Source organism: Pseudonaja textilis, chromosome 4, assembly GCF_049901715.1.
Source record: "Pseudonaja textilis isolate UNSWEBS1 chromosome 4, rPseTex1.2, whole genome shotgun sequence".
NCBI classification, from domain to species: Eukaryota; Metazoa; Chordata; class Lepidosauria; order Squamata; family Elapidae; genus Pseudonaja; species Pseudonaja textilis.
In genome coordinates, this window is record NC_141993.1 from 59,219,486 (window position 1) to 59,246,455 (window position 26,970).

The 26,970-nt window shown below is 38.3% G+C and overlaps 1 protein-coding gene across 1 annotated transcript in view; it reads left to right on the forward strand.

Moving 5' to 3' along the window:
- The window catches only part of CLSTN2 (calsyntenin 2), a 280,095-nt gene that overhangs the window by 79,717 nt on the left and 173,408 nt on the right, over positions 1-26,970 (forward strand). The window contains exon 2 of the mRNA XM_026701502.2: positions 8,482-8,604. Coding sequence (XP_026557287.2) covers positions 8,482-8,604 — 123 coding nt within the window. The remainder of the gene's footprint in view (positions 1-8,481; positions 8,605-26,970) is intronic.

Here is a 26,970-nt window from a genome sequence, read left to right on the forward strand (position 1 = left end):
TCTATTTTGTTTGTATTTTGAGTCTGAATTCCTCTTTTATATTGTTCTTAATCTAACACTTAATTGTCTTTGACTTTCAATTGAAAAATATTTATGGAATAACAGTATTTGTATTATTGTTCAGTCCCAAACATTATTTATTGAATTTATTGGATTTACATGCTGCCCATCTTGTTCTAGATCGAATGTGCCTATTAGTATGCAGGGGTTTTTTTTGCAAAGGCAAATACATACTTCCATTGTCTGAACTATCTGAACAATGTCTGTGTTAACAACTTTTCAAATCACTTTTTGTAGATGTTATCTATAATTCAAGTGAGGAAGTTTTAATTTAATATGATTTTTGTGACCATTGTTGGCTCTGAGATCTGTTGATATGGTATCAATAGATACCAGAAGAAAGATAAAAAATCTAGTTTGCTTTCTATCATATCCATTCCCTTCTATTTCCCATGATTCTTATAATTTCATTATCCGGTATCATGTACTTTGTCTGGCAGATTTTCTACATTTGACTGAATAATATTTTCACCTCATAATTCAACTATGTAAGGAGGCATTATGTGTCACAGTGTTTCCTTCCTTCAGTTAACCCAAACATAGCCTGTGTGTAGTACCCACTAGATATATCAGTGACAAAACTCGTTTTAAGGATACTTTGTGTGTGATTATGTGGATTTTATGAGGACTTTGTTTAAGATGAGACATTTTTACAATAATATACCAGATAGTTTATATTGAAAAAAGGTAAACTATTTATTATATAAATATCTTGCAATATATTTGTAAATAATAATTTATTATACATGTGGTAGAAGAGAACATATATTTATATAGCTGCACATTTGAGATTAGTTTTCATTATGAAAATACAGAATCGATGTCTGAACATTTTATATTTGTATTTGGCTTACACATTTTATATTACACATTGATTTTTTTATACAGTTTTTTCTTTTATCCTTTTTAAAAATTTCTAATATGATTTTAATATAAGAGTTACAATGTAAACAACAGCAATCAAAAAACGTATATTTATACAAATATTACAGATATACAGACCTTAATGGTTCACTCATCTTCTACACTCACCTTCTACTAAGGAAGTCCTTAGCAGCAAATCTTTCCCTTCTAAGACACACACACACACACACACACACACACACACAAAATCTGCTGTGAATTCTATGGATGCCAGGAAGGGCATCCATCCAGTAAACACCTAGATCCATTCAGTCATCCCAAATTAAGGGATTATAGAATCACAAAAAGGGAGTAATGGTTGTCTATACAAGCCAGACACCAATGTATGCATTCTTCTAATATATTGCTTTTTGTAAATAGAATAGAATAGAATTCTTTATTGGCCACATGCGATTGGACACACAAGGAATTTGCCTTGGTGCATATGCTCTGAGTGTACATAAGGGAAAAGATACATTCAAGAGACAAAAATCATAAGATACAGCTCTTAATTGTCATAGGGCACAATAAGCAATCAAATAGGAAACTGTCAATAGAAATCGTTAGGAAACAAGCAACAAAGTTACAGTCATACAGTCATAAGTGGGAGGAGATGGGTGGAAGGGAAGATGGGAGGATTAATAGTAATAGTAATAATAATGCAGACTTAATAAATGGTTTGACAGTGTTGCGGGAATTATTTGTTTTACAGAGTGATGGCATTCCAGAAAAAACTGTCCTTGTGTCTAGTTGTTCTGGTGTGCAGTGCTCTATAAGATCGTTTTGAGTGTAGGAGTTGAAACTGTTTATGTCCGGGATGTGAGGGGTCTGTAAATATTTTCACAGCCCTCTTTTTGACTCATGCAGTATACATCGATTGAAAGCAGGTTGGTAGTAATTGTTTTTTCTGCAGTCCTAATTACTCTCTGAAATCTGTGTCTGTCTTGTTGTGTTGCAGAACCAAACCAGACAGTTATAGAGGTGCAGATGACAGACTCAATAATTCCAGTGTATCAGCAGCTCCTTGGGCAGTTTGAGCTTTCTGAGTTGGAGCAGATAGAACATTTTTTGTTGTGCTTTTTTGATGACGTTTTTGATATTAGGTCTTGTGATATGATAGAACCTAGAAATTTGAAGGTCTCTACTATTGATACTGTATTATCTAGTATTGTAAGAGGTGGTAGGATGGGAGGGTTTCTCCTAAAATCTATCACAATTTCTATGGTTTTGAGTGTGCTCAGTTCCAGATTGTTCTGGTCACACCACCAGGCAAGTTGTACAACGTCCTGTCTGTATGCGGATTCATCATTGTTTCGAATGAGACCAATCATTGTTGTATCATCTGCAAGCTTCAGTATTTTAACAGATGGATCGTTTGAGATGCAGTCATTGGTATATAGGGAGAAAAGAAGTGGAAAAAGAACACAGCCTTGTGGGGTGTGCTATTTGTATCAGATGTGATTTTATCTTGCTTCACCTGCTGCTTCCTGTGTGTTAGTAATGAATACTGTTTTGATAGTTATTCCTTAGATACAGATACATTCCTTTATAGTACATCAGAATATTGAGTTAATTATTCTTTGGTATCATCTACCAGAATTATTATTCTGGTAGATGATACCATTAAACTAGGCACTATTCCTATTTTGGTAAAAATCCATATTTTTCACCAAATGATACTGTAGCCTACATTTTTGAGGTCCATTGAATTTCGATATATTGTTTATGGGCTATCAGAAATCATTCCCATTGTGGTAATGAATTTTTTTTTAAACCTTTCTTAAATAATCTTCTTAAAACCATTCTACTTGCATTAAGTATTCTAAGGTGGGGGGTTTCAGTCCAAAGTGCTTTTATATATGTCCTTATTGATTAGAACTGTTATTTTTCATTATGATCCTGTAATGTAATGATAATGCAGTAATAGTCCATATCTAATGATTTCTTATCCAAGGACTAAACAAATTAATGTAATATATTTAGTGTGAACGTCTAAGAGTATTGTTAAGATAGAACATTTACATGTCCATTTTATTGCCCAAGTGGTAATAAAAGTGAACAGTTTTCATCCAACTGTCAGGGAAATGCCTAGTAATAAGTGGGCAAGATTCCTATTTTTTTTTTTAATTCAACCATTTGAATTTGGAACAATATATTTAAAAAGCTGCAAAAACTTGTTTAGTAGCTCCAGGGAACACAAACAAATAAATAAATACATCTAAAACTGTCTGGAGAGCTCAGATACACGAAGAAAAGGAGCAATTTGTCTAAAATAAAAATGTAACAAAGGTAGCTTAGCTAGATTAGAAACAGCATTTGCTATTTAATTTTGAAATATATAGTAACAGTGGAAGGGTATCTAAAATTGTAGGACAAAAAATTGTACTGGCATTTTTAATTAGTTGCCTATTTCTTTGCACATTTATTTGTTTCCTTTTCCTTCTGTCAACATATCTTTTATCTTTCATTTTAAAGGAAGTATTCTAATAACAGAAAATTGGCATATATGGTAACATAAAATTGTTTCACTATAGATTATACATATGTGTAATGCGTAATGTGTAATGTGTAATCCGTTTCCATGGTGAACTTGATTTTGGGGTGTGTGCTGTTTAGGTGTGTTAGGAAATTGTTTAGGTTTTCTTTTCCATGGGGCCAAATCACAAATGTGTCATCGATGTATCTTAACCATAGTTTGGGTTTGTGGATGGCATTGGCCAGGGCTCTGGATTTGAATTCTTCCATGAACAGGTTTGCAATGACGGGTGACATAGGGGCTCCTTCAATTTGTTTGTATCTTTGTCCTTTGTATATGAAACGGAAACAAACAAACAACTACCAATCCTAGATGTACTAATCTACAAAAAAAACAGATGGCACACTAGGACACACCGTATACCAGAAGAAAACACACACTAACCGCTACCTCAACGCCCAATCCCACCACCACCCAGCACAGATAAACTCTGTGGCTAAAACACTAATTACTAGAACCAAACGCCTGACAGACAAGACACACATTAAGACTGAACTATGCACCCTGACTAAAGTACTGACAGCCAATGGCTTCCACAAAAGCAAAATCACCAGCTTGATCCACAAAAACACACTGAGACATAATAGAGACTCAGAAGATGAACAGACCCATGGAACAGCTGTCCTGCCCTACATAAGAGGTACTACAGACAAAATTAGTAAGATACTACAGAGACATCACATCAAGACTGCCTTTAAAAACAGACAAAAAAATAGCAGCCATCCTTAGAAACCCCAAAGATAAAATTGACCTGGAAAACCAAGGCATATACGAAGTCCCCTGTGCATCATGCCCGGCCACATACATTGGACAGACCAATAGAAGAATAAGTACCCGCCTGGATGAACACAAAAATGCACTCCAAAAGCTGGAACACACTTCTTCACTAGTCCAACACATGGAAGCCACAGGTCATAGCATCAACTTCAATGGCACCAAAACCCTAGCCACTATAGAAAACCCCAGCCACAGAATCATCAGAGAAGCCATAGAGATTGAAAAAAAGACCTGAAAGCATGAATAGAAGAGATGATTCCACCAGACTGTCAATCATTTGGAAGCCTGCACTCACAAACAAAAACACCTCCACACCACAAGCCAGGCAAACACCTGGGCACAAACAGATCCCCCCTGATACCTCCAGCTCAAACACACCCCAACCAGGCACCCAGATGAAACCTAGCTTCCTAACTAATGATAGTCGTCCATTTCCCCGGAGCCAAGCTGCACTAAAGGCCTCCAATAAAGTAACACAATGTTGCCAGCCAATCAAGATACAAAAAGAGCCAAAAAACAGACAGAAGCACCAATCAAGCAGAACACAGCAAACTCCAAGACCAATAAACACAGACCAAGACTCCCAACCAATCAGGATGAAGAAAAAACCATTCTGGCACAGCAATAGGCTGCCCCCAATTTAAATCTGAAACCACTATAAAAGTCTGACTCATAGATGAACACTATACAGAAGCCTGATGGTGGCAGATGAGATTCGAAACATTGCTACAACTTTAAAAGCACAACTATAATGACGTGGGAAAATACCCGAACAAAATCGAATGCCATACATGTAAGTACCCGCAAAAACTTTAGAAAACACACACACACACACACACACACAGTTTATAGTTTATACTCTTAATAATTTATTTATACACTTTATTTATTTATACTCTTAATCTTACACGGGAAAACACCCGAACACACCTAGACCTACGTATGCATATACAAATGTGGCATTCGGCTTTGTTTGGGTATTTTCCCACGTCATTGTAGTTGTGCTTTTAAAGTTGTAGCAACATTTCGGCAGAATCTCATGATGAGATTCTGCTGAAACGTTGCTACAACTTTAAAGCACAACTACAATGACGTGGAAAATACCCAAACAAAGCTGAATGCCATACATGTAAGTACCGCGAAAACTTAAGAAAACACACACATGTATGTATGTATGTATGTATGTATATGTATGTGTATATATATATATATATATATATCTGGTTTAGTATTTATATAGCTTTGGGTTCAGAGAGAGATTCTGCAAACGTACAACTTTATATGATGAATCAACATGTGCAACTTAAATATAGATATAGCATTAATCTGAAATGTTACAAGATGACAAATGTCATCTTCAGGCTTCTGTCCCAGCTCTGTGCTTCTCAGAGTAATGAGATTGCAGCTGCTTCCTCCTTTTAACTGCCAGTGGGGTGGAACTTGATTGGGTGGGGCTTGGCTGTGTTCTGATTGGGTGGGGGGTGTGTGTCTCATTGGTAGGGGTTTGGTTGTGTTCTGATTGGTTGGGGGTTAGCCGTGTTCTGATTGGTTGGAGCGTGTTCTGTTCAGGTGGGGGCTTGGCTGTGCTCGGTTAGTCTTAGTTGCTGGGATTTGAGCTGGTGAGTTGTGATCTTGCTGTTTGGCTTCTAGTTCGTGGTCCTGTTGCATCTTCATAGTGGGTGTCGGTTTGCTTCATGTATGGCTCGGAGGGGTTTGAAGTGGGTAGTGATGCAGCTGTAGTGCAGCTTCTGGTCCATGGTCGTGTCTCATCTTCTGAGTGGGTGAGAGTCTGTTTTCTACATGGAAGTGTGGTGGTGGCATCTTGTGTGGCTCTCATGGGTGTGGGTCTGGTGTCCTTCTTCATGTTAGGTACTCGTCTGTTCATGAGGGCGGGTTTCCAAATGGCTGGAAGGCGGGAAGTGTCATCTCGTTTGTTCATGCTGTGTGGGCGTTTTCTATCTCTATGGCTTCTCTGATTATTCTGCTGTTGAAGTGTTCGGTTTTGGCGATAGTTCTGGTGTTTTTAAAATCAATTTCATGTCCTGTGGCTTTGAGGTGTTGGACCCTCCGAGCCATACATGAAGCAAACCGACACCCACTATGAAGATGCAACAGGACCACGAACTAGAAGCCAAACAGCAAGATCACAACTCACCAGCTCAAATCCCCCAGCAACTAAGACTAACCGGAGCACAGCCAAGCCCCACCTGAACAGAACACGCCTCCAACCAATCAGAACACGGCTAACCCCCAACCAATCAGAACACAACCAAACCCCTACCAATGAGAACACACCCCACCCAATCAGAACACAGCCAAGCCCCCACCCAATCAAGTCCCACCCCACTGGCAGTTAAAAGGAGGAAGCAGCTGCAATCTCACATTACTCTGAAAGCACAGAGCCGGAGACAGAAGCCTGAAGATGATGAATGAGACTTCATCGAAACGTTGCCTAGATACTTGAATCTTACGCGGGAGAAAACCCGAACAACCAAAGATCCACATATAAATACCATGAGAACCTCAGAAAACAAATATATATATATATATATATATATATATATATATATATATATATATATATATATATATATATGGCATTCGACTTTGTTTGGGTATTTTCCCACGTCATTGTAGTTGTGCCTTTAAAGTTGCCATAGCGTTTCTGCAGAATCTCATGATGAGATTCTGCCTTGCTACAACTCTTTAAAAGCACAACTACAATGACATGGGAAAATACCGAACAAAGCTGAATGCCATACATGTAATGTACCAAAAACTTAAGATAGATAGATAGATAGATAGATAGATAGATAGATAGATAGATAGATATATTCTGAGAAGGTTAAATTACACTCTAATATTTAAATATTAAAACAGGTGTGACTTAAAGAGCAGCATGATCTTTTCAGGAACACTCATGGAATAAAATTTTCATTAAGATGAATGTCAAAACAAAAAAGCTATGAATCAGAAATCAGTAGAATATACCAAATATATATAGCAGCTTTTTGCTACTAACGGTACAAACCCATTTATGTTTTTTGAGTTAAATGCTACTAAAATTAAAGGTCTTACCTCCTGATGAATTATGTTTCAGATACTAGCAGACAGTTATATGATAGGAGTGGGACAAGAGAAGGTGAGCAAGCAGATGGGAAAGAATTTCCTCCTCCTAAGAATAGGATTTGATTCTAGGAAAACTTGTCAAAACTCTAGTCAAAGAGATATCAGGTTATTGTTATTTATATTGTTACTGCTAATACAAAGAAAAGCATAATAAGCCTGAATAAAATATCCCAAGGAGATTACTGTAGTTTGTTCAGTGTTTCTGGGAATATGTTTAGCTGGTTTCTGACTGAAATGATACAAGATGTGACAATGACCAAAATTCACTGCACCTTTATGCCAGGCAAAGATGTGAGACCAGCTTTTTTCTCTTTAGCCAGTCATTCGAACAATGTAGGAAAGAAAATTTAGTATATGTTTTTAGTGAAGTTGGTGAAAGCATATGATAAAGCAAAGATGCTTTTGCTTCCACAGAACATTTTATGCAAATAGTTGAAGGAAGTGTGAAAGGTTTGAAAAGAGGGGAAGACACAGACCATTACAGTTGGACAGAGTTATGAAATCCTCCAAAAGAGGAAGGAAAGAAGTTCAAGAACAAAAAATGTATGAATTAGTTACACATATGTGAAAATAAAAATTACTTGGAAGTATAACAAGATATGGAGAGCTATAGCATATGGTGTTAGATTTAGGTTTCATTTTGTTTCCTTGTTTTAATTTCTTTTGTTCACTATTTCTTTCTGTACTGCATAAAATAATTAACCCAAGGGAATTGTGGGATGTATAATTTGTGTACATATTTTGCAATACTGGATAATAGTAGGGGTGATGGTTCTTATTTTAGTATTATATTGTTTAATTATTATAATAGCCGGCAAAATGTCACATTTGATTTTGAAGACTTTTTCTCCTACCCTGGCTTTGGGAAAACCTTAAGAAACTGATATAATAATGATCTATTTCAAGTTTAATTTCAATTACTCATGTAGCTAAACTTTGAATGTTCTCCAATTATCCAGGGAAAATTATTGTATATATAATCAATTCTTATTTCAGAAGCAAACATAAATACTAAAAAAATGAAATTAGTTTAATTTTATACTATGGTAATGAAATATGTATTTTATCTTTTTTAGTAAACAAGCACAAGCCATGGATTGAAACATCTTATCATGGAGTTATTACTGAAAACAATGATACGGTCATACTGGATCCTCCATTAGTTGCTTTGGATAAAGATGCACCTATTCCATATGCAGGTAAAAAAACCCCATATACCAACAATGAATAACAATGTGTTTTCTGAGTGTTTTGGAACTTTATGTAACATGAATTGTTTATAATTGCAATGCATTCTTTTGATGGCGTATCATCAATATGTGATAGTTTAGTATTTCATTTCAGAAACATTTGGCTTGGAATGCAGTAGTTTATATTTGCTATAAGTGTTTATGGAGATTCTCAGTCATCTAGGTCATAGTTGTATAAATCTTTCTATTCCCCACCATCCAGGCAGAGTTGAAGAAGCTTCTTGGATGAGAACCAAAATGTTTCAAAGAAAAACAAGAAAGTCCAGTTGCCTCTTGAAAAAGCACCTTTGGGATTTGCTATAAATAGGATAATTAAACAATTTTGAATTGTTTCTTAGTAACAAATATATTTTTGAGAGCTCTCTTTATATAAGCTGTCCATCATGATTGTCTAACTAAATTCCTTTTGGGTAATAGTTGACCAAGGACATATCGATAATGTTTAAGATTATTTTTATTTAGTAAATGTTAGTGGATTCTTAGAAAGACTATTTAGGATGTCTTTCAACCAAATAATTTTAACCAATTTTTCCATGTAGTAAATCACTTGTATTGTGATCATCCAAGAAACAAATCATCTTTCTTTAAAGAGATATATATATTAGTTGAAGTGAGAAATTTAGGATAATTTAATATATTTAAAATGTAAGTATTGACTATTATAAAAATAAAACTAAAATTATAATAAATGTAAACCAAAGCTCAAAGGAAGAAGATGCCATATTGGATGGTATCAAAAGATCTATCAAGACAGATGGAGCACTTCTATCAAAAGCCTTCCAAGGTCATCTGCAAGTGCAATAATAGTTTATCAATGTTGTAGGCTAGCATGAACACTGATTGGACACTATTTTACTGTCCAGATTGGGGACAGGTTATCCTGGAAAATATCTATGACTGTGGTTGCTAAGAGCTGACACTATTTTTTTATTTATTTAGCATATTGCAAGGGCTGACACTAACTTGATTTCATATAGTTAAGCATCATTTTCCCTTAGAATATATGAAACATAAATATAGCAAAATAACAAGTTAAAAACCCAGAGTATTTAATAAACTATTTGTTTAAATCATGCTATGCTTTAATTAACTGACAAATTAACATTTTATATACTCATTACTTTTAAACATGGCCTTCTGCTAAAATGTAGCAGAAGTTAAATTACTGGTTTCTAACCGGGCTCAACAAATATAGTGTACTTTTCTAAGAAGATTAGATTTCAGCTGCTATATGAAATTATAGACTTGGAAGCAGGCCAAGAATTTTAACATAGACATGATATAAGCCAGCACAGCTAAAATGAACATTTAATGTAATGTTTAGTGAAATAAAATAAAGATATTATTGCAATTTACAAAATGGCATAGAAAAGTTGACAATAAGGAAATAACATTTGTTCAAAATATGGAAATTTCAAATCACAATAAAAAAGCTTTAATGGAAAGTGTTGATTTAATTTAGAGAATACAAGTTTCTGGCATGATTAAGAATCTAGGAAGTGTACAGAGCAGAAAAGCTTTAAGCAGAAGCCCTTCTTAAATGAGCAATATATGAAACAGTACAAATTCAAATAAATTGCAAAGCAATAAAAAGGCAAAAGAGAAAATAAAGAATACATTTGATTCATGTTTAAACCAATAATAAAACATCTACCGTGTTTCTCATATAATAAGGCCGGGTCTTATTTTTTTTTTGAGCCCCGAAAAAATGGCTAGGCCGTCTTTTCGGGGGTGACTTAATTCCCCCCCTTGCATCTTTGGGCGGGTGGGTAGCAATGGTTTGGATGTTGACCTCGGCGTTGGTGGGGCACTTCATATCGCGGTCAACGCAGGCAGCACCATATCCGGGTGTGCAACAAAAGTACTTCCTAACGGCAAGCCCCCCCCATTCCCCTCCATTTCGCATGTTTTAATATAGGCCTTAATTTGGGGGGAGGGGCTTAATTTCATTTCATGCCTATAAAACATGCTGGGATTTCCTATTGGAGGAGGCCGTATTGTTGGAGAAACAGGGTAACTACCACAAAGGAGCTGGTAGAAGATTAAGGAAACAATTACTGAAAGAGAACAGGAAATTTTTTAAAAAGAAATATAGATTTATTTCCAAAAAATATTTTTCCCATTAAGTCAATATAGTAAGAATTAAGTTGGTAACTGATACAATTTCTCTGTGAGATCAGTATTTTCAAGAGAAATGGAAGGTTATTTATTTATTCAGGATCTTTCATTGATTCCATATGGATTCTCAGCAGTTTATAATTGTACAGCATGGCTAGTAAGGAGCATATGCTGGGAGAGGTATTGTCATCTCTCCTGCATAAGTACATGGCAGGGATTCTGTTTATGGGTTATGCAGTAGTTTCCCACTTCTACCTGTTGGATCTGTTGGAAAAAAGTGAAATGCGTTGATCAGGCTTCTTTTTCCTTCACATTACCTTGTAAGGGAGATAGGGCTTTCATAGTCTAAGCCACTATATGATGAAAAGGGAAAACTAACTGGACATGCCATGTAGTAGTTTTGAGACATGTAGTCAGAGTACAGTAACCCTATCTTCTTTTGAAGATATGAAAACAACATTATTGCTCGTATTATTTTAAGTTTATTGTTTCCTTCATTAAAATCCACATCTAGTTGATAATAATTAACTATCCCCAGTGTATATAAGATTTTAGACAAAAGATTTGTTATTTTTCAAAGCTGTTCTAATCTCAGAAGAATTTGTGATGCAGGTTTGTTTTGTTTTAACAGATTTAGAGAAATTTCAAGGCTTTTATTAGGGTCATATTCAGTTCATCACAATATACTTTATTATATTAAGTACAATTTTTTCTATATCATTATTTCATATATATATATATATATATATATATATATATATATATATATACACACACACACACACACACACACACACACACACACACACACACGTCATTATAGTTGTGCTTTTAAAGTTGTAGCAACGTTTCGGCAGAATCTCATCTGCCATCATTAGGCTTCTGTATTGTGTTCGTCTGTGAGTCAGACTTCTACAGTTGTTTCAGTTTTAAATTTGGGGCTAGCCTACTGCTGGTGCCAGAATGGTTTTTTCTTCATCCTGATTGGTTGGGAGTCTTGGTCTGTGTTTATTGGTCTTGGAGTTTGCTGTGTTCTGCTTGATTGGTGTTTCTAATATCTTCTGTCTGTTTTGTGGCTCTTTTTGTGTGTCTTTATTGTCTGGCAACATTGTGTTCCTGCATTGGAGGCTTTTAGTGCAGCTTGGCTCTGAGTGAATGGACAGCTATCATTTGTTAGGAAGCTAGGTTTCATCTGCGTGCCTGGTTGGGGTGTGTTTGAGCTGTCTGTCCTTCAGATGTCTATTATCTTTTCTCATTAAGCAAAATTTCTCCTGTGATCACTGACTGGAGTATGACGCCTTTATATCTTTCCCCTAAAATTATAACACTTAATGTAATACATAACTTCCGTTCGGATTCTGCTTGGTACATTCTAAAACTACACAATGTATTTAAAAAATAAATAAATATATATATAACATAATTAAAACAACAATCCATACCAATTTGATTCTATCATTAATATTAATATTCATTTAAATCTTGAACATTTTACATATTACTTTTCAAATAAGTATCATACTTCTATGGAAACACTTATAAACTTTCCATAATTACTTCCCTCCTACTTCACTTATATTTTATAAAACGTTGAGTAGTTAAAATGTTCCCATTCCTTCCTTGTTCAATTCTCTTATTTATTTCATTTCATTTATTTTGTTCACAAAAGTTTCACTAAATTACACTAACTATTTTATTCCACTTTGGAATAACTTCCATATGTTGTTCCATTCCACTTCCATATGTTGTTTCCAATTTTCTAACATTATTTCTATTACAAATATAACAATACAATCTTATGTACCTTTACAGAATCCCCTTTTCAGTTAAATTTTCACCCATTATCTCTGAATAAATCCTGTTTCTTTACATCTTGCTCCAGACCTTTGTAACTTCTCTTCCCTTCCTTCTTCCCTTTCTTCTCTCTCCCCTTTTTACCCCCCTGTCTCTCCACCTCCATTTCCCTCTTCTGTAATCCCCTTTTCTGTTGCTTTCCAACATTATATCCCCCTTTCACATTATTTTTCCCTTTTTTGGCTGTTTTTTTAGGTCTTAGATTCTCCATTCTCTTTCCCCCCTTTCCCTTTTCTTCCCCAGATAGAATTACTTGTTCATTAAAAATGGCTTCTTCTTTGTCCCAATCTTCTTGTTGCTCAGTCTTTTCTTGTTGTTTCTTGTAAACACCAATCGTCATTTCTAAGAATTGAAAAATGGAGCCAAAGGAGCCCTTCCCTTCTTGCTTCTCTTCTTTATATTTTTTAAATTCGATTTTCAGTTCATCCAGTTCATTCAGTTCATCCAGAGGTGATGCCATTGTAAAGTTTTCTTTTTTTTAAACAACCACCCAATTGTTTTTAGTCATTCAAGTATGATTTCCAAAAGTCCCCAAATCACCAAACAATCCAAATGCACACAAGCTGTTTCTTTTAACACTTTCTTCTTTTTTCACTTTCTCTTCTTGGGGTTACTATTTAGTTGCAAAGTTCCAGTTAAAATGTATCCTTTAGAAGTCTTGTTAAGATTTAACTTTAAATTCTTTTGAATTCCAAGCAGTCTCCTCCTTCCAAGTCGTGCCCTTATTCTTTTCCTCTTATAGCAAAAAAAGAGAGGATTTTTTAGTGTTCAGAAATCTTTATTGTCCCTTTGGCATTTAATTATATTTCCAGTTTAATTACCTGTTGGTGCCAAAGTGGATTTTTCCAATTTCTTTATTCAGATCTTCTCGTTATCAGCGTGAGGAAGGAGAAGAAGAAAAAGAAACCTTTCCCTTTCCACTTTTGTTCGCTGCTTCCGACTCTTCTTTGGGAGCGATGTATCTTTTGCAAAATTTAAATTCCAGGATACCTTGGTTGTTACTTTTTGTCCTGGTCAGCCAAAAACTTTCACTTCTTAACTTCCTCCTGCACATTCTTTTCCGGCTGAGTGCTTCTTTGAGGCGGCCATTTCTGACCAATGCTCTTACCGCCTTCAGGAAAGGGAGTTTAGCCAGCTGAGGAGGAGAGGTGTGGCTCCCCTCGACCCTGCTGGGTCTCCCCTGTCTTCACCACCTCTATGGGGTGGCTTAGCCCCAAAGCCAGCTGGCTCGGGGCGCTCCAGCGAGCCCAGGCAGAAACCATGTACGATCGCGGATTTCTTCCTGCCGCCGAAGCCCTGCAAACCCCAGTGATGTTGTAATTTTGAATGGTTACTAAACAAATGGTTATAAGACAAGAACTATTTGTACTTGATAAGAGGAAAAACTACAGTTTTAAGAAACACACATTAAAAAGTAGCATTTTTATGGACCACAATAAAGTTAATGAAATCTATCTTCAGGCCACGAAATATTAAAATAGTCATGTAGGCAATATTCACAGTATGTCTTTTACTATAATATGTGCAGTAGTGCTTAAAGTTTGTTAAACTTTTAAACTTGTCAATTTCCAATATAATTTATCCAAATATGGCCAAAATGCAATGTGTTAGCTAGTTGGAAACACTGGAGTGATTTGTTCATTTCTTGCTTGCAGAAGAGTACAAAAAGGAATACAAAATAGTAGTGCTTTGTTGCCATTTCCACTCTTCCCATTGGAAAATGGGAGTTTTCTTAGATAACGCTGTAATATTTCAGGATGCTATATAGTGCCCTCTCCTTTTCTGGGATAAAGAACATCAAACTATAGATTCCTATGTGCTCCTATGTTCCTTAAAAATGGGGGTAACAAGATTCATTTTCTATTCTTACTGAAAATCATGAAGGCTCTTTCCAGGGAACTCCATGATAACCTTATTCAAAGAAGTGTGAAAAAGTATTGTGCTGCTATTTCCAATTGATTATCCCAGCAACAAATCTAAAATTAGATTTTAAAATCTCCAGAGGATTTAAAAAAATCCTATCATCTGTTTGGGAATTCCACATGAGAAGGACATATTACTGAGGTAATAGCTGAAATAGCTGAAGTGATGTAATGAATATTGCCATTTAAAATGATCATTTTCTTTTGCAAAAATATATGTATAGTGATGTGTATAATGCTCCAGGGATAAAATTGGTGACATTTTTAGAAATTGAACAGAAGTTGCCATTCTCATTTATATAAAAAGAACAGTAACAGAAGCTTGATTAAGGTTTTAAACAGCTGAAGAACATGACATGTCCTATCTATTGGTATTTCAATATCTTACGCCAAATCACAATGTAAACTGATTCATTTTGAAATCCAGGCTAAACCTGGTAAAAAAGATAATCACTGAGACAGGTTAATTATATCATCCATTTACTCCTTTTCAAGTCTCTAACTCTAGTGTCAAAATCTTTAGTGTCATGGATATTAAGTTAATATAGTAAAACTGCACAATCATAGCCTAAAGTAGTGCTTTGCATACTTCAAATACTTAAGTATTTATATAACTCATGAGTGTCAAACTCGCGGCGTCACATTGCCATCACGTGATGTTTCGTGATGTTTTTACAATTCATGGACCTGGGGTGGGCATGGCCTGGTGAGATGCATCTGGTCCCCAGGCCATCAGTTTCACACCCCTGATATATCCATATATTACCAATCTTATATATTTCTAAATATAGTTAGTGGGTACGGGCACGAAGCTCCATTTGTGCAAGTGGCAGGCACACACGTGTGAGAAATCATCTCCCCACCACCAACACTTCCAGTCTGTGGAGCCAAAAAGGTTAGAAACTGCTGCTTTACTGTACGCCTTTACATTTAAAATAGAACCCCAAATTTCCAGGACAATATATATGGTCTGAAGACATATTGTAGATATCTTAGCATATTCTTTCTACAATACATGAAATATTTTAGAATTCAGTTATGTGTACTGTTTAATTTAATTTCTGAATATGTGACCTTTTTGGTTGTAGCAGCTGACAGGAAATAAATGATGGCCTATATTAATGTAATTGCACTATTAATCAGACTTTTCAGACCATCAACATTAGGCTATATTTCTGTAAACTAGTTATCACTTTGATGGAAATATGACAGTTGTGAGTTTTTAACACCATAAAATTATGTATGTGCTAGTGAATATTTTTACCGGCCCTGTCCATACATTGTTATGAACTTTTCCTATTGCTTCATATTTTCTTTTCCTATATGATTAAGCAGGGCATGAGGGCTTAGCAGTTAAAGATGCTGAGTTTGTTAGCTGTAGAGCTGAGAGACTGGGTTCAAGACCAAGCTCCGCACAATGGAGTGAGCTCCCATTACTTTCCTCAACTCCTGCCCATCTATCAGTTCAAAAGCATGCAAATACACGTAGATTAATAGGTACTACTTCAGTGGAGAGTTAACAGCATTCTGTGTGCCTTTGGCATAGAGCCATGGTGGTCACGTGACAACATAAAATATCTTTGGACAATGCTGGCTCTCTTGGCGAAGAAACAGAGATGACCACCATGCCCTAGAATCAGACATGACTGACAGGGAAACCTTTACCTTTATATATTTAAGATATAATATTTTCAATTCCAGGGTACCTTATTTATTGCTCAATTGTTACCCTGGAATTTGTTCAATTCTAGGGTACCTTATTTGTTTTCTATTTTGCACTAGTGGCATCATGCCCATGGTACAAAAAGATTTAATAATCAAAGATATAGACAAGATAAAATTGTTGAGGATATAGTATGCATGATGGGCATACAATATCAAACCTCAGGTTTGATGACTGCTGCTGGAGAAGAACTGTGGATCTTTTGGAATATTAATGGTATTTATGATGCAGCTAAATTTAAGATTTATGAATGTGTATTAGGTGATATTGGTTATGTTTTATTAGAAATTCTGAAAGCAAAGATAGAATTTCAGTGGGAACATGGAATGTAATAAGCATAAATGTGCGAAAGCTCATTACAATGAAAGATAAATTGAATGTTTTTAAAATTTGGAAACTTAATAAAATTTATTTTTTAAAAAAGAAAGATAAATTGAATCAACTATCTCTTAGGCATCAGGGAATTGAAGTGGAGAAGAGGACAATTACAGAATGTATATAGAAATTTTTTCATGTTTACTAGTTAGAATGTGAAAAATAAAACAGGTATTACTTTTATAGTCAGGAATGTTTACAGCTAGACTTTATAACCTTCATTATTTATGGTCAAGTGCAGATACAGAAGATGAGAAAATTGACAGTTTTTACAGGCAAGTTCAATGTGTAATTAATGGAAGCTTGTAGCTGAAGACTAGAAAGCCAACATTAGAAATAACAATGAGGGACTTCCGGTTTGAGCTTCTTTGGCGACAGACCGAAACCTCATCTCTGTGAGGCTTCGATCCATGCTCGCCATTGGAGCACCCCAAGCCGGCTGGTTTCGGGGCTAAGCCACCCCATAGAGGTGGTGAAGAGGGGGGAGACTGTCTGCAGGGTTGAGGAGAGCCGCATCTTTCCTCCCCAGCTGGCCATTACTCCCTTTCCCGAAGGCGGTTGTAGCAATGGTCAGAAATGGCCACCACAAAGAACTCGACTGGAAAAGAATGTGCAGGACAAAGATAAGAAGAGAAAGTTTTGGTTGACTGTGTCAAACAGCAAAAGCAACAAATAAGGTACCCTGGAATTGAAAATATTAAAAAAAACACAATAACATTGTTCCCTAAGAAGATTTTTAAGCTGTGAAGGAGAGAGAAAAGGGAAAAGATTTGTTTTTTTTCTCCTTTTCCCATACTGATAGCTAAAAGACTTAAGCAAGAAATTGAAAAAAAAAATCCACTTTGACATTAATAGGCATTTAATGCTGAAAATAAAAAGTCAAAGGGATAATAAAGATTTCTGGATAATAAAAAGCTTTTGAAAACAGGAAACAAGAGAAAAAGAATAAAAGGGCAGGATCTGGAAGGGAGGAGACTGCCTGGAATTAAAAAGCACTTACAGCAAAATCTCAACAAGACTTCCAAAAGATACATTTTAACTGAAATATCGCAACAAACACCCCAGGAAGAGAAAGTGGAAAAAGAAATAAGAAGAAATAACTTGGGACTATTTGGATTACTTGATGATTTCTGTATTTTTGGTTATTGTATTTGAATGACTAAAATCAATTGGGTGGTTGTTTAAAACTGTTTAAAATGGCTCCACTTTTGGAAGAACTGAAAATAAGTTAAACTTAAAAAGTACAAAGAAGATGCACAAGAAGGGAGAGGTCCTTTTGGCTTCGTATTTCAGTTTTTAGAAATGGAGATTAGGAATTATGACAAACAACAAGAAATGCCTGCAGAACAAGAAGATTGTGACAAAGAAGAAGCCATCTTTAAAGAACAAGTAATCTTAGGTGGGGAAAAAAATGAAAGGGGGGAAAGAGAATGGAAAGTTTAAGATTGGGAAAAACAACTCCAAAAATAAGTATAAAAATCAGAAAGCAACAGAAGAGGGAAATGCAGAAGAGAGAATTAGAAGTAGAGAGACAAGGGGGTAAAAAAGGGAGGAAGAAGATGAGAGGGAAGAAAGAAAGAAAAAGAAGTTATAAAGGACAGAAACAAAATATAGAGAAACAGGGCCTATTTAGAGATAATGGGTGAAAATTTAATGGAAAAATGGATTCTGCAAAGGTACATTAGATAGTATTGCTATATTATAAACAGAAATAATTTTAGAAAATATGAAACAATGTATGATTAAAATGTTTGATAAAATAGCTATCGTAATTCAGTGGAATGCTTGTCAACAAATAAATGTAACAAAATGAATATTTAATGATTTACAAAACATATGTGAAGAGAAATAAGGGAAAAATTAATTATGGAGATTATATGTGTCTTTAAAGAAGTATGATATTTAATTGAAAAGAAGTGTTAAGGATGTTAAGATTTTAATGATTATTAATGATAGACCTGAATTGGAATGGAATGAGGGTTTATAATTACATATATTTATAATCTTTTTTTTTAAAGAATATAGTGTGTATTATAAGAATGTACCAAGCAGAATTTGATTGGAAGTTATGTATTATGTATTATATTGAAGGTCATAACCTTAAGGTATATATTGAAGTTTAAATAAGAGTTGAATGGATGTAATTAAAAGATATAAAGGTGTCATACTTCAATTAGTAACTACAGGAGAAAATTTGTTTAATGAGAAAAGATAATATGAAATTGAAACAGAACAGACAAAAGTATAAATATAATGATTTGAATTGAGATGAGATAATCAAAATAAAATTGAGAAAATTAAAAGAGGGCAAAAACTATATAGAAAATGTAGAATAGTATAAGATATGGAATAGAACACAAAAAGGAGCATGAAATTGAGTTTTGTGTCTATATAAAGAAGTTCAACCCGGGACCATGCTATTTTCAAAAAAGATGTTTTATTTGTATTTTGTATGTGTGAAAACGCAAATAAAACTTTATTAAAAAAAAAGAAGGAACAATGACTTACCATAGCAGTTTATTTATGGATTGGGCAGCTGAACAGAAGTAGGAAAGCCATTATCAGTTTCTGCCAATCAAACCATTTCTTTATTGTATTCTTTATTTACAGTTTTCAAATAACAAAATGGCATACTATACATAGATAACTTTCATAGAAATTAAATTGATCATAGCAATGTACAAAGAAATAAAAAAGCTCAATTAATAGGAAAGCTGTAGCTTGACTGGGAAATACATTAGGAACTGTTCATGTTCAAGTTTTAAGACAAGTTGATGCTGAAGAATAAAGCCAAACAGTTTCCATAATATAACCTTAAGCACTTACCCATTACTTTCAAGACAAACCATTGGGAACCTCTAAAACATATTGACTTGGAACCCGAGGAACTGTGAAATTGTATTAGAAAGTTGTTAAGGATGTATGTGAAAAGAGATTGGCAAAGACCAAGAAATCAAATAAACTAAAATGAATGTCAGTACAAATGGTGGAAACATTTTAACATTATAACAGTACAAATTGTTAAAACTAAAGGCAAAGCCAAGAAAAATAAAGATATGAGAAAGGAACTTAATCCCCTGGTCCTATTCATGTTGGAGGCACCATTTAAGGCACTTTGGGCTGAAAGGATTAGCCGGTGACATTACCATTGCCTGGGGGATGCCCATGGGGACTCCTTTCATGTCCCTGTCAAATAGTGGAAGCAAATGACAGGAGATCACCCTGCCGCAGCAGCACTCAAATCTTGAACGCAGGCTTGCTAACCTCCAACTCTGCCTCCTGACCACTCAGGCACTGCACAATTTCAGACAATTGTTAAAAAGGCAAGGAATATTATTACATAACATCTGGAAAGACACTGAAGATGGAAATAAGAGATCAGAATTATTTAGACAATGATTATATGTGCAACTTTCTAGGGAAATGAAAGTTTAATTTTGAAGAATTGACTAGAAATAATGTTAGCACTTTTGTATATTAGTATTGGAAACATCTATTGAGAATACTATGGATAGCCAAAGAACAAACCAATGAATCATAAAAAATATTCAATACAGAGTTCTTACTCAGGGTACAGATAAGCAAACTTAGGTATAGTATGTCAATTTTCTAAGGAAGTCATAATACTGGGAGAGATGATGAATAGAAGAGAAAAGAGGATAAGTAGCAATAATGTGGATGGACTCAATTACAGCAGTGATGGATGTGCCTTTGGAACTCTTATAGTTATACTGGGGCAAATTAACCCGCACAAGGTCTGTGCAGTCAAGTTTTGACACTTACTTTATGGGTACTTATCACTCTGAATACATACGTTTGTTGAGATTATGAAAGATGACTTTGACAAAAATATGGAAGATCTATACTTTGCCTAAGTATAGGGGACTGAAACTTTTTTTTTTAATGTACCGGGAAACAAGATAATATTAAGAAGCAGATGAAGCATGTGCATTCATGTTTCACTGAGCCATAAGAAATAAAGGATGCAGGTAGGTTCAGCACAATCAAATTTGCAAGATTTTGTTATCTGTAGCCAATTTCAATATAGGTAGTTTTAATCTTCTGTGGCATTGATTTTTCTAATCTGCTCCACAGAGTGCATCTGACAGAGTTATTGAGAAGGGGCGTTGGTTCTTACCTGATACGCTTCTCTTTCGTAGAGCTGTTGAGAGTGTCCAGGTTGGGAGGAGCTCCAGTCTCGGCTCTTCCAGGCTGAGCTTGAAATTGAGGAACGCCCCTCACCGTCACGTGGTCCTCGGGCGCTCCCAGGTTTTTGCACAGACGAGAAGGAAGGTCCTGTTCTCATCACACTCAGGAAAAAATATATTAGATTGCTCGGTCAAACAGCCAGGTTTCCCACCAGACGGCCTACGGGTGGCTGGACACTCTCAACAGCTCTACTAAAAGAAGCGTATCAGGTAAGAACCAACGCCCTTTTCCATAGAGCTGTCTCGAGTGTCCAGGTTGGGACATACCAAAGCTTGGCTAGTCCTGCGGGTGGGGCCCCGCCTGGTATAGAATCTCTCCTGGAACCCTGATGACCCGCTGAAGGCATGCCCAACAGGAGAAAACCCTGGATATTGGGATGTCTCAACAAGTGGCCTAGAGAGGAGGCGGAGCTATCCGGGAGGCAGTCCCGCCAAAGAGGCCAACAGGTGTGCACTGGGACCGGGATTCAAGAAACTGGGAAGACCGACCTGTGGGGAATTCCCTGGGAGAACTCTGGGACAGAGAGAAGGAGGGAGGTGCAGAGATCTGTGTGAGGCCCGGGAGCGCAAGAAGGGACCCGGCTAGCATTGAATGGGGGTAGATGTGTTGCCGACCAGGCGCCCAGGGCAGGGTGAGGAGGACAAGAGTGCTCCTGGGGTAGGAGCCTGTTGCAAGCAGGGGTTAAAGATCGGAGTAGAGGTAGGCCTTCTCGCACTCCTTCCTCTTTTTTTTTTTTTTAAAGGACAAGCGCCTGAGGCGACTGCATTATCGAGAACACGGAACGAACCTCCCGGATCCCCGGGAGGGCTTCCTGGAAGGATTACCTCCGGACCCATCCGGCTCCGCCGGTAGGGAGATCTATAGGGAGAGGATCGGTAGTATCTGGCAAAGGAGGAGGAATGAGAAGAACCCTGGCGAGGAGAGGGGGAGCCTCTGAAGTCGGACCTCCTAGAGAGGGAAGGAGGTACTTGCGCTTGTTCCGGTCTCGGCCAGGAATGGGTCGAGAACCGGTCCAAATAACTTCCCCAGAGATGGGGCTGTTGCTAGCTTAGTCTTGTTTTTAACGTCCGCTTGCCAGTGGCGGAGCCAGAGTAGACGGCGGGCGGTAACCTGGGACGAAATGGCCCTGGTGGAGAACTTTGTCGCCTGGAAGGTGGCGTGCCTGCGAAACTCGGCCGCGGCCAGGATCTTGGCAATGTCCTGGTGCGCCCTGAGATTGGCTGTGGGGACATGCTGCTTGAGCTGCTGGAGCCACTTGATGGAAGACCTGGTGAAAACGCACGCGGCAGTGGAAGCCCTGACTGCCCAAGCGTCAGAGAGGTGAGCGCGGCACAGGGCCAGTTCAGCTCGCTTGTCCTCGGGCTGGAGAGCATCGAGTGAGTCGCTGGGAGTAGAGCGGGAAACCAGGCCTACCACGGGCTCGCCCACGGGGAGGATCGAGCAAGGTGGAGAACTGCGGTTCCAGGTTAAAAACCGCTTGTCCTGGGCGTTGGGGGGGAGGGGCCCCGAGGAGGCCAGCTGCCTAGAAACCATGTCTGAGAATATGGGCGGGACAGGGATCACCTCAGTTTCCGCCACGGGCTGAGAGAGAGAGAGAGTCGGGAGGAACCCTGCCGCCGCCGGGTTGGGTGGGGAGGGGGTTCAGGCCCGAGGTGGTCCTGGCTTTGAACAGGAGGGACCTAAATAGGTGTGGTTTAAAGAGCCCTAGAAACGCTGGCTGACCTGGAGGGAGGCCCTCGTCCTCCCGACATGTCCCCTTCTAGGGACCTGTTCCCAAAAGGGTTCACTGCCTATGAGGGACCTCATGTCAAGGTCCTGCTCGTCCCCAAAGAGGGAAGGGTCCCGGGTTCTGGGCCTCCATTCCCTCCAACTCCAAAGGTAAGGTTAAGTCCTCTGGGGAGTTGCTTGACCATGCGAGGCCGCTGATCCTAGGGCCTCGGGGCCGCGGGCCGAGGAGCCAGGCCGGCCAGCTGCTGCATCTGTTGTGCTACCCTTTGCCGGATGGCCAGCTCCATAGCCTGCATTAGGTTTTCGGGTATTTCCGCCATGGGGAGAGACTCCTCCGGCGCAGTTCTACAGCAGTGGTGGGCAAGGTGACCTCAGGGGCCTGTCCAGGCTGTGGGGAGAAGCAGAAGCAGGAGGGGAGGGGAGAGGAGGATGGGTGGAGGTTGATGGAACGGAAGGGTCCCTGGGCACAGAGCTTGACTCCTGAGAGCGCCTGTCAATTTCCCTTTCGAGGGCCCTGTGTCGCCTGAGGGCATCCCTTTGGGAAGCTTTGGATGGTTCCTGTGCCTGTTTGCGCAGGTGGTGGATTTGGCCTTGGCCTTCAGAGAAGTGCCACGAGAGGTATTGTCGCCTGCCATCTGGAGAGGAGAGAAAAAAGGAAAAAAAATTTTTTGGTTAATGCGAGGCGGTTAACGGGTCTGGGTACAGCCAAAGCAGAGGCTGGAACTCCCAGTGCTCGTGTTGCACCCTTTTTGTCAAGGCCACAGAATTGTTCTGTAACGTGTTGGGAAGTAGGGCCTCAGCCCGGGGCCAATCAGCCAGAATAAACGCCAAGCTGTCCTGCCGGGCGAACCGGGAAGGGACATGGCAAGCAACTAACTCCTTAGTTGGGGGAGACTTAGGCAGGATTGCAAGGTATTTGAGCAGTCCCAGGATCTGCCCAGGAGTCAGGAAACAATGCGGCCTACTGGTAGGCCTCTGAAAAAAAAAAAAAAAAAACCAATGACCCAATGCCGCAGGCAGAAGGGAATAATGTAAGCTGAAACCAGGTCTGGATGCGGCCCACGGAGGCCGGGAATCCCAACGCACGCCCACGCCCCTTTTAGTCAAAAAAATTTTTTTCTGTTTAAAATAGAGGTTTGGTACGAACCAGGGCCTAGCCCAGAGACCAATCAGCCAGAAAGGTGAACGCCAGGCAGCTACCCCTGCCGGACGGACCGGGAAGGGGTGGGGGGCAGAGCTGCTACTTCGCCTGCTGGGGAAAAAGGCTGCAGGGCCAACAGACCCTATTTCTGCAGGAGGCTGAGACGAGGGAATCCCAGGCTGCCTAATAGTCAGTTAAGGCTGCGGCCTGTAAAAGGCCTCTAGTAATGGCAGACGGCCATGCGGCCACTCCCAAGATGGCGGCCGCCCAGGGCACACCCAAGATGGCGGCCGCTCCAGGGCACACCCAAGATGGCGGCCGCTCCAGGGCACACCCAAGATGGCGGCCACCCAGGGCACACCCAAGATGGCGGCCGTCCAGGACACACCCAAGATGGCGGCCGCTCCAGGGCACACCCAAGATGGCGGCGCTCCAGGGCACACCCAAGATGGCGGCCGCTCCAGGGCCCACCCAAGATGGCGGACGCCACAGGGGGCCCGAGATGGAGGCCGCAAGTAACGGAGGCAGCCCCAGCGGCGGTAAACTCCCAGGAAGATTAGAGCCTTTGGGAGAACCAGGAAGCGCACCTGGGCTAGAAGGCGTCGCGGGGAACGGCGGCTAAAGCGAGGAGAGGCAGGCAGGAACGGCGGCTCGCGCGGAGCGATTAGGCGGCAAACGAAGCGGTGGGGGGGCAGCGCGAAGCGCTGCTTCTCTCCCTAAGGAAACAGTTCGAAGTTAAAAACACTCCCTGGGGAGTTCAAACCTGAAGTCCTGCGCTGCCTGCCGGTGATCCAGTAGAAAGCGATGAGAAGGAGAGGCCTAGAATGCTGAACGACCGAGCAAGGGAAAAACAGCCTGTTAGCCACGAGGCTGAGCAAAAACTGGGGAGCGCCCGAGGACCACGTGACGGTGAGGGGCGTTCCTCAATTTCAAGCTCAGCCTGGAAGAGCCGAGACTGGAGCTCCTCCCAACCTGGACACTCGAGACAGCTCTATGGAAAAAGATAAGAGTTACATTAGCATATCTACACACCTTTCATTGAAGCTTTGTTTAACTTTATTGCAAAGATTTAACAAGTTCATGTTTAGCTTTCTAACATTTTGCTGATGCTATTCCCTTTTTCATGTTGAAAAATAACTTTTCTGAATCATCCATATGGTCTGTGGGAATAAATATTCAGTGTGTTTCCCCGTTTAATGCATCAGCCTAAGTAATCCTCTTGGCTATACCACTGTGATGTGAATGAGTTACTCTAATAGTAATTAAAGGCAAATTAATTCCTCAGTTAAATACAATATAGCTTTTAATGTAGTAACATTCTACGGTCATAGTACAAAATGGCGGCACATGAAGTAATTTTCTAAGCAGAGGTTGAGGAAAATATATACAGAAGGAAATATAGCCCTGAGGTCATTTCACAGATATTTACTAAAGGTTATTACATTAGAGCTGTATAATTTCTGAATTACTTCAGAAAGTAGTTAAATTTAAAACATAAGTGGATTCTATTCTCTTTGTAAGTTTATGCTGACTAATGAGCAGATCCATATTAGCAAATGACTACTATTGTCATTATCCAAGAATAGTTGGACATCATTTTTTTACCTCTATTTCATGGGTATATTGTTTAGAAAATAATCAATCAAAAGTGTGATTAGAAAATGCTACTATCTTGTGTGTAATTTTCTTAAATAACTAAATCAGAATACAATACAATATTTACTCTCTATTTTTACCTCTATAAGCCTGTTGTTAAGTAACTATTATAAGAGACATGTATTCTTAATGACACCGTTCAGCATACATTTAAAAGAAAGGAAAATATGTGCATTGGAGTTTTGTTGTTTTAAGCAGAGGTGGTATTCAGCAGGTTCTGACCAATTCTGGAGAACCGGTAGTGGAAATTTTGAGTAGTTCGCAGAAGGTATTCTTCCCCTGCCACACCCACCAAGTCACAGAACCGGTAGTAAAAAAAATTGAATCCTACCACTGATTTTAAGGTATAACATATCCATTGTTCTTCATAATGATATTTGGCATACGTACAAATAAAAGTTGGGTCCCTTTCCCAAAGCTGAGTTGTAGATTTTTTTTTCAGTCTTGTTTAGAAGCTTTTTGTAGAAGTGAAGCTCTCTGAGATAGTGAAAATTACAGAAATGATCAAGGAAGATGAATCAGAAGCTTGCCGATCATAGGAAACTTTAAAATAAAATCAATCGGGAAGCTAAACAAGAGCAAGAGAGGAAAAGGAAAAATATGATTCAATGCAGTTAAGCTCAGTGCCATTTAGCAATTGAAGTATATAGGCATACCATCCAACCACGGACAGCTGTCCCTGCAGAAGAAGAAGAGAGTTGATGGGTATGGATGGAGTTCTACTTCTATATTTACTGTATAAGCCACGGAAATACAGGGTTTAAAAGATGCGTGATAGTGGCTGATGTAGAATTTATCAGAGCTTAAGGAAAGCCATACTATGAATGAAGGGAAAACATAAAAAGTGAGTCAGGAAACCAATGTCCTCCCTATTCTACCAAGAAGATACTATTACTAGAGTGTGAAAAATAATTTCTTCTGAATCATTGTTTCTCTTGACAGAAGAGCAACAAAATCAGATATAATTTCAATGTGGCCTTTATACTGTTTAAGAATCCTTGTATCAAGAATATTTGAACTGGGATGGGGATAATTTAAAAGATATTCAAAAAGATTCAACACTTGCCTGAATCCTGGACACAACACTCAATTTATTACCTATTCCTATAGAAGACAGTAAAACTATTATTTCCATAATTATATAATACTGTATAAATTATAATCTTCATCTAAGAACCATAACTAATTCCTGTTGCATAACTAATTCATGTTGATAAGTAATTTATTCATCAATGTTAATAACATTAGTTCAGCAGACTTTTGAATAATTGGGCCAAGTCTTTTAGCTTTAAGTATAGCATATAGATTCCACTTAATTTGCCCAGTTGTCAAACTCCACGGGAAAGGAATAACATCAGAACATATTAAATTATACCTCAAAATTATTTTAATATGTGTAAAAATGTCTTCCATAAATTGAACATTTAGAGAACCCAATACAAACATATGTTTAAGTGAATCAATCTCATTACATTTCTAAAGACATGATAATTTATGCAAGCCTTTTCAATAGCACTTAGCAACAGCACTTAAATATCACTCCAAAATGTTTTTCAGCACTCTCTGACCGGTTTACAATGTCAGCATAT